This window comes from Leptopilina boulardi, unplaced genomic scaffold (assembly GCF_019393585.1).
Source record: "Leptopilina boulardi isolate dan_hultmark-lab unplaced genomic scaffold, ZJU_Lbou_2.1 LbouV2_210, whole genome shotgun sequence".
NCBI classification, from domain to species: Eukaryota; Metazoa; Arthropoda; class Insecta; order Hymenoptera; family Figitidae; genus Leptopilina; species Leptopilina boulardi.
This window is the reverse complement of record NW_026137764.1, coordinates 1,191,251-1,200,124: the sequence shown is the minus strand read 5'-3', so window position 1 is coordinate 1,200,124 and position 8,874 is coordinate 1,191,251. Positions and strand designations below refer to the sequence as shown.

Below are 8,874 nucleotides of genomic sequence, written 5' to 3'. Positions count from 1 at the left end.
TATCTTACTGTTGTTATTTTATTCAGAGTTATTAACATTTTGAAATTGCAAAATTTTGAAAAACCTGCCTTTTTTTCATTATTTATTAAAAAATCTTTATGTAACTTCAAAATTATTATGAACAACTTGGAGAATATTTAAAAACGAATCAATTAACCTATTATTGAACCTTTTATCATAAAATATTACTGATGTTAAGAATTTATCTCTGCAAACGCCAAAAAAATACAACTTAACATCTTTCTAAAATTATTATAATACTAAATAAGTTATCATAAATTGGTCACAAAAAATCTCCATGAGGAAGCAAAGTATTCATGATATGAACACAAAAAATTCATACCTTAACTTGGCAGCGGTTTTTTAATATTAAAACATTGTTTGTAAAGAGTTGAAAATAATGTAAGTGGCTAAATCATTAACCTTGCTTTATTACCTCTTGTAGCAAAAATAGATCAAAGACAAATAAATACTTAGTATATCTTACAAAAACTAAACTAAACCTGAAAATGGAAGTTTTTCAATGTAATGTACATTATCACAACGATGAATTACTGGTATTTATGTATATATGATCGCTCATACGTTGTACGTCAATATTAATTGTATCAATCATCAATTACCCAAAGAACGTTTACACCAGACATTCCCAGATTAACACGTCCAAGCATACCATGATCTTGAGTCTTCACGATGTAAAGAAAAAGTAAAAGTGTGTGAAACAAATTATTCCTTCCCTGAAAATTCAATGTAAATTAAAACACTCTTCACGTATATTTATTTAAAATACACTAAAGAAATGAAAAATTGTATACCCTTGGAATTTCTTCGTAATCAACAGCTAATGAATCACCAGAAAGTGCTAAGCAATAATTAGGAGGAATTACAGATTGACAAACGATTATTGGTCCTTTAGTTCGAGGTAATTCCATTCCACTTTTTGCCGTATATCTTGAGGTAAATGGACGAGCGTCTGGTTGATCCAAGGGAGCTTCTAATTGTGTATCCATGTAAGTTGAAACCAGATGCATTATAATCTAAACAAAAATTTATAATTTATCCTGAATTAATTTTATTTAATTGTAAATTAGTTTTAATAAGATTTATGTAAATTAGTTTTATTAAATAAATCACACTCAGAGTAACTATGACTTAGCAAATCATAAAACAAAGTAAGTTCCAATCAAAACGATTGGAACTAAAAGTTTTGTTCTCTTGCTAGATTAATCATCATTGTGTGTAATGTGAATAAAGTCAAATTTTATTAGAAAAATTTGATCCTACTCCAATCTATGGGTATAAAAATTTGAAAAATTCTAAAATAATTTTAAAAATTACATTTTTTTTTTAATTTCTCTACTTACTGCTGTATCTGTTGGTAAACTGGAGTCCCATTCTTTTCCATTATAGGAGCCTCCACCATTCCATTTAAATTCACTCATAGATCCTCCTTTAGAAAGAACTTTAATTCTGTTCACTAAATAATCCTGATTGTTGCAGAGTTCCAGAAAAGGGACCAAAGTTGGAAGAGTTGGAATTGCAGAAGCAAGAAATGATTGTGCCAATTTTCTGAGTTTATCCAGTCCTATATGACCAGGTTGAGAATCACTAAGACCTTGACGAACAAGACCAGCGCATACGTTGTCAATTTCAATTGCAACTCTTTCCACTACCGTTTTACTGATCCACTGAAAGAAACAAAAGTACTTTTAATGATAAAAATTCAATTATTTGAAAAGAAAATTATACAATATATTAAAAGTAATTGTACCATGCGAAGATTTGCTGTCCATTGATTTACTTTTACAGCATCTATTCGATACTTTCTCCATACATCTGGTGAACCAAATGATCGTGTCATATTTCCTTCCTCTGTTCCAGGACTAGCTGATTTAGATTTATCTGCGAAATAATTAAATATGTATAATGTTAATGTAAAGAAAATCATTTTTTTTACTTTCATACTTTATTTTTAAAATAAATTCTTTCAAAAATATGGGTAGAATAAAATTAACAAATGTTTTTTTTTCCCCTTACCAACTGTGGGTGCGAGTTGATAGGCACATCTTCTTAACATGGGCGAGACTTCTCTGGGACTTCGTGTTGCTGGATGAGACCAAAATGAGCTCAATAGATTTGATGGTTGATCCACGTTTGTCGAATGAGTTGATTTTCTTTCCTTATTAACAACTACTTTCAAGTAATTTTGTAATTCTGTCTCATCTTGTATAAAATCTTCCCCCGCAAAACTTGAATTCATCGACGTATTGAGAGATTTATTGAGAGAACTATTTGCACTCAATAATTTTCTAGGTGTAGGAGAATTTCCATATTTACAAAAAGGATTCGAACTAGAATAGTCTTCTAAAAAAAAAAAAAATGGGAGTAATTTTTTTTCGAATGAAAGTTTTATAAAAATTCAGAAATAATGATAAATAATTACAAAATTTTACACATTTTTTTCGAGAATAAATTATTATAAATTTTTTTTAACTCACTACTTTCATTAAGTATCGGAGATCCTAAACTGTTGGAATTCCTGCTTAAATTCATGCAGGTTAAATTTAGAGATGAATTTGGTTCGATAGATTTTGGAGTTTTTAATGTTTCAGTTTTGAAAAATGGATCATCGTCTGCAATGCCTAATAATTTCCTTTGTGGTGAACTCAAGACAACTGTTTGAATACTCCAAGTTGTTGCCGTGTATGAGAAAATGTGATAAAGGGCATTTAAAGCGAAAATTGATGCTAAAAACCATTCTATCCAAGAAAATGGTTTATATGCTATTCCTCCATACAAACTGAAAAATATTTAATTGCTATTACTTTAATTCAATAATTTCAATTTTAAGGTAAGAAAAATTTAATCAAGTCAGAGTAACTATGACATAGCATTTCATAAATCAATTTGAGTTTAAATCAAAACGATCTCAACTCTTAATTTCACTGATTTCGGCTTGTTGTTTATCATCAGTAATATTTTTTTTTTACTAAAGAAATTAAATTCATATATTGTAAAAAATAATTACATACATATCAAATACAACAATTGCTAATAAAGTTGTGTTGATGAAAAACCATGTTATACTATTTTTCGCTTTTGTTTGAGAATGTCTAAGACTCAAAGTTTGTTCCACTTGTGGTTTTGCTGTTAAAATCCTGAAATAAAAATTATAATTTATCTAATTTTATCACTATAATCATGTACATAAAATTAAAATTAATCAAATATTTAAGCTATTATAAAATAAAAAATTAATCTAAGAATGACAAAATATTAAACAAATCTCACCTTGCATTAGGAGAAATGCATTTCATAGGAGAATGAAAGTTACTCATTTTAAAGAAAATTCTTTAAAACTTTTATAGAATATAAAAATTAAATGAAGAGTAAGACCATTTTTTTGGTAAAACACGAGAAAATTATCGTGCGGGTATGCTCTACAAAATTTGTGAGGTTACGTTTTCTCTCGACAACGTGTTGCTCATAAAATATGGATTTTCTTCACACATCCTCTATACAAGATTTAAAAAATAAATTGTAAACTTTTCACGAAATTATATTTTCACGTATACGATGTGATAATTGTATAAATTTAACAATAAACATTTAGCGAATGTGAATAAATTACAATTAACCGTCGTTATTTTACGATGGGTTCTACCCCCACCACATTAACAACGCAACAATAAAAATTTTTATAAGGTTACTTAACCTGACGTACACTATTTTCATTGGTTGTTCTAAGTGGGAAAATTTTGAATTCCCATTCATTTATTTTTAAAGAGGAGTATAAAAAAAATAATCAAATTTTAATTATTAAAATGTTGCAAAGCAAAATCATAACTGTTTATTACTTATCAATTATTTTATGTACAAAAATATTTTGAATGTTTTAACAATAAAAAGTAGCATTTTATATATAAGCGCTTCTTCTTGCCAATGAGAGAGAGATATCGTGGCGCAAGTGCAGTTGCGTTTGGATACAATTGGCAACTCTGCGTTTTTCCGGTAAAATTTGAGGGAAAGGAATCATCTGTGGATGTCAAAAAATCACAACCAAAAGAAGAAGTTGATAATTATTTTCATCAATATAATAAAAATGTCAAAATCAACGTCATGGGCTCGAACTCGTCCTGCGTTGAAAGAGCTTATGTCACTTTTAAGCTGTATGAAGTGGTATGTCTTTTGTTGATTATTACCTTCATTTTTTGTTTCCATTGTTTATTTTAGAGCATTGTTATTATTCTAAAAACGTATTTTTGAGTTTAGTTGAGTAAATCAAATGTTTTTTTTTTGGTACAGCAAACAAAGGCCAACAGAACCTATAAAATTCACAACATGTGATCATAATTTTTGTCGCAATTGTGTATATAATGATTCGGAATGTTTTGTTTGCGGAGTTCCTGTTAATCCATCGGACATTCGTCACGATTTTATTATAGCTAATATTATTTCGGCCTGTGATTCAATTGTGGATATTGTGTTTAACAATGGGTATGATTTAAAAATTTTTGTTTGTTTTCTCCTTTCTTTTTTGGTTATATTTTTGGTTTTTTTCAGTAATGCCGAAGATTTTATTGATGATCAAATAGAAGAACCAATAACAGAGAGAAAAAAAGTTAACAACGTGAAAGAAGTTGAAAAACAAAAAGAAATTTCTAAATTTCAAAATATTGAACGACAAAATGAGGATCAAGAAATTAATGATTCAGAAGTTGTGATAGATTTTGATGAATTACTTTCATCAACGAGATTATCTCAAGCAACAACTACTAAATCAAAACATATTGTATTATCAGAAATTAAAGAAACATCGTCTTCCAGTCAAACTATTCATAATACACGATCAAAACATACTGTATTGTCAGATATTATTAAAGAAACACCATCTTCCGGTGAAAATGAAAAAACTAAATGTTCTGACGCTGATACTGTGTTACTTAATGATTCATATGGATTTGAAACTATGAAAAGTATAGATATTAAAGAATCTAAAAATAAAAGGACAACAACGTCTAAAAAAACAACGAGTAGAAAAAAAAGTAATTCATTGACAAAAGCTCCAAAGATTCCAAAGAATATTAACAGAAAAAATAGAAGAGGAGAAACACCTTTACATCAGGCGTGCGTAAAGGTTGATAAAATTTCTTTCTACTCTTTTCTAATAAACTATATCAAATTTAATTTATTCTATTTTTAATTCTTTTTTTTTAATAATCAATATTTTCTATAATTATTTATAACGTTTTGTCCAATTTATAAAATTGTAAAATTTTTTTGTTGACAATTTGGTAAATTATTTTATAGTTGATTGAATATTAAATGTTTTATTTATTTAATTTATTGTTAATTTTTGTAGAATGAAATAGAAACTGTAAAAATATTATTGGAAAATGGCGCGAATCCAAATACAAAAGATAACGCCGATTGGACACCTTTAGTAAGTAATAAAAAGAAAAAAGCAAAAAAAAAAAAAAGAAAATGTTAATTTCCATATGAAATAATGACATTAAGAAATTATTGTAATTGTAATGAATACATTTAAATATATATTTTTTTCTTTATAGCAAGAATCTGTAAATAAGGGTTATTATGAAATAAGTAAAATGTTGTTAGAAAACGGAGCTTGGCCTGATACTCCTGGACTTGATAATAGAACAGCTCTTCATGAAGCAGTGATAAATAATCTAGAGAAATTAGTTAAATTATTATTACAATTTAATGCCAACCTAAATGTTTTCGATCAAGAAGGAAAAAAACCCATGTAAGTTTTTTTTTGAAATATGTTTTCCATTTTTATATTTTTTAATATAATATACTTTTAATTTATTTTGCATATATTGTTTTAATAATTATAGTTATTGTACCATAAAATGGAAAGTAATGTAATTTTGTTTAGAAATTTTTTTAAATTAATTTGTAGTAATCGCTGACTTTACCCCATTTTACGGTAATAATAACAATTATTATTGGGCCATTCCATTATATTTCACCTAAAGTCGTTGCGGCCTAATTTTTAAAGAAGTTGATACTTTCAGAAATGATTTTTTATGATATTTAGGAAACGAAATAAAAAGAATTAAGTTTAAATTTTTATTATTTATCTCAAAATATGTATTTAAAGTGGACAAGGTGCGGAAAAATGTCACCTTTTTAGCATTTAGAAACTTTTTTTAAAAACATAGAAAAATTGTTAAAAGTGTAAAAAAAATTATTTTTTCTTGTTTAGAATCGATTAATTATCTATTTTTTAATGATTAAAGTAGTAAATAAATTAAAATAATATATAAAATAAGTTTTCAAAGTTGGTCTGTCAAATAACCTAATTTTGGGATTTTTATTAATTAATTACTAAAAAGTGGAGTTATTAAATAAAATAAAAACTTACCGAATGTAAAGTATTTGTGGTGAACTTTCAAATTTTCTTAGCACTTTGTACTTTTTAAATTTATAAATGTAAAAAATCTTGAGTCGAAAATTTGCACTTTGTTGACTTTTCCGATTTTTAATCGCTTGTAACTCTTTTGGTGCAAAATAAAAACTTTTGAAACCTTGTGGAATATTTAAGTTAAATCTAAATAAAAACTCACTTAAATTTTTGTGATGGATTTTGATCGAGATAAGGAGAAAATTTAATTCCAAAATTGTACGTATATTTCCAGGTTAATGTATGTAATTTTTTTAAACTTGAAGTTGGGCCACTACTTCAAAGACGAAAAATTACATACATTAACCTGGAAATATACGTACAATTTTGGAATTAAATTTTCTTCTAATCTCGATCAAAATCCATCACGAAAATTGCAGTGAGTTTTTATTTAGATTTAACTTAAATATTTCGCCAGGTTTCAAAAGTTTTTATTTTGCACCAAAAGAGTTACAAGCGATTAAAAATCGGAAAAATCAACAAAGTGCCAATTTTCGACTCAAGATTTTTTACATTTATAAATGGAAAAAGTAAAAAGTGCTAAGAAAGTTTGAAAGTTCACCGCAAATACTTTACATTCAGTGAGTTTTTATTTTATTTAATAATTCCACTTTTTAATAATTAATTAATAAAAATCCCAAAATTAGGTTATTTGACAGACCAACTTTGAAAACTTATTTTATATATTATTTTAATTTATTTACTACTTTAATCATTAAAAAATAGATAATTAATCGATTCTAAACAAGAAAAAATAATTTTTTTTACACTTTTAACAATTTTTCTATGTTTTTAAAAAAAGTTTCTAAATGCTAAAAAGGTGACATTTTTCCGCACCTTGTCCACTTTAAATACATATTTTGAGATAAATAATAAAAATTTAAACTTAATTCTTTTTATTTCGTTTCCTAAATATTATAAAGAATCATTTCTGAAAGTACCAAGTTTTTTAAAAATTAGGCCGCAACGACTTTAGGTGAAATATAATGAAATGACCCTAATTTAATTAATTAGATTTACTTTTATCTTTATTGCTTTTGTTTATAATTTAATAATTCTTTTGTGTAACGAAATTTTCTATTTATAATACAGTGATTATTGCAAATCTGATGAAATAAAACAATTGCTATCCCAGGAAAATTTAATGAATGACTCGCGAGATCTCAATTGTTCCTTAAATTGTTCATTTCTTTCAACAACTGATAAATTTATTGTATTCGCATGTAATTTACAACTATCAACAAAAAAATCATTAACTACATTGGCATTGAAGCATAAATTGAAAATTGTAACTTCATTTCAATCAAATGTTACGCACGTTGTTGTTGAAAGTGGTCAAACAATTTTTCTCAATTACGATCTCTTATTATCAGTTCTTTTTGGGAAATGGATATTAAGTTGTGAATGGATTGACATTGGATTAACTCTTGAATATCAGGAATTTAAAGAAATGGATTTAGATGTTTTTGAAATAAAATTTTCTCTCAACGATGATGCACCGAGGCGTGCGAGAATAAATGCAGAATTACAGGTAAAAAGAAATTTAATATACATATAAAAATTTATATTCAAATAATTGCAAAATAATTTCTTTAAAATCAAAATAAAGTAATTTTATTTTATTTTTTTTTGAATTCTATTCTATTAAATTAATTATTTATAAACGAAAATTAAAAAAAAACTAATATTACAGAAACCGAAATTGTTTAACAATTGCTCATTCTACTTTGCGTTGAATTCACATGATGAATATCAAGTGGGACAAATGGAATTATCAAAGGAAAACTTGGTGCAATTATGTCTTGAAGGAGGAGGATGTTCTTTATCAAGAGAGCCAAATCCCGAAGGTATAACCGATCAACGAATTCCATTTCACGTTGGCGATGAAAATCATCCTCTTCATAATTGTTCTCATTATATTATTTATTCACCTGGAAAAGATGAGCCACGCGTCAAATATAATATGCCTCACATTAAGACATTGCCGCTTGTTTGGTTTATAGAATGCATTGAAAAATTCACGCTCGTCGATCCAGCGATCTTTGGATATTCTTCAAGAATTTCGAATTTTCATTGACGAGTTTTAAGGCGAAATTTTGTTTTTTATTGTTATAATATAATTAAATGTTATTTAATATTACAATGTACGAGCTTATAATAATTTATAAAAAAAAGGAGAAAAAATGCCATACTTAGTATTTAAAAGATTATAAAAAGTTATTAAAATTATTAGTTTAATAACAATGCATTTATAATAATATTTATTCAATCATGCAATGTATTGAGGATATTTTGTTTCAAATGAAAAAAAATACATATTTTTTTATACAGGAATAAATTGTTATTTAAAATTACATTTTTAGGATAAAATTATTTTCAATTTGTGAAAAGAGATGTTTTTTTTCTGAAATTGAAAACTTGAATGTCTTTTGTCAGGAAAAAAA

At 26.3% G+C, this 8,874-nt stretch overlaps 2 protein-coding genes across 3 annotated transcripts; one reads left to right on the top strand and one right to left on the bottom strand.

The window, feature by feature from the left end:
• Positions 1-411: 411 nt before the first annotated feature.
• Positions 412-3,680, bottom strand: LOC127278668 (transmembrane protein 209). Of its 2 annotated transcripts, none has more exons than XM_051300481.1 (8): positions 3,292-3,680; positions 3,033-3,158; positions 2,499-2,800; positions 2,038-2,364; positions 1,772-1,902; positions 1,365-1,688; positions 816-1,037; positions 412-737 (listed from the first exon to the last, which is right to left on the bottom strand). In XM_051300481.1, exons 1-8 carry the CDS (start codon positions 3,336-3,338, stop codon positions 609-611), a joined length of 1,608 nt encoding a protein of 535 aa, XP_051156438.1. In that variant the 5' UTR covers positions 3,339-3,680; the 3' UTR covers positions 412-608. The 2 variants fall into 2 exon arrangements, with proteins under 2 accessions (XP_051156438.1, XP_051156439.1); XM_051300482.1 differs by having other exon boundaries at positions 2,038-2,361.
• Positions 3,681-3,939: 259 nt separating this feature from the next.
• Positions 3,940-8,784, top strand: LOC127278703 (BRCA1-associated RING domain protein 1-like). Its single transcript, XM_051300527.1, has 7 exons — positions 3,940-4,179; positions 4,306-4,497; positions 4,564-5,137; positions 5,363-5,443; positions 5,571-5,767; positions 7,523-7,961; positions 8,124-8,784. Exons 1-7 carry the CDS (start codon positions 4,043-4,045, stop codon positions 8,505-8,507), a joined length of 2,004 nt encoding a protein of 667 aa, XP_051156484.1. The 5' UTR covers positions 3,940-4,042; the 3' UTR covers positions 8,508-8,784.
• The last annotated feature ends 90 nt before the right edge of the window (positions 8,785-8,874 follow it).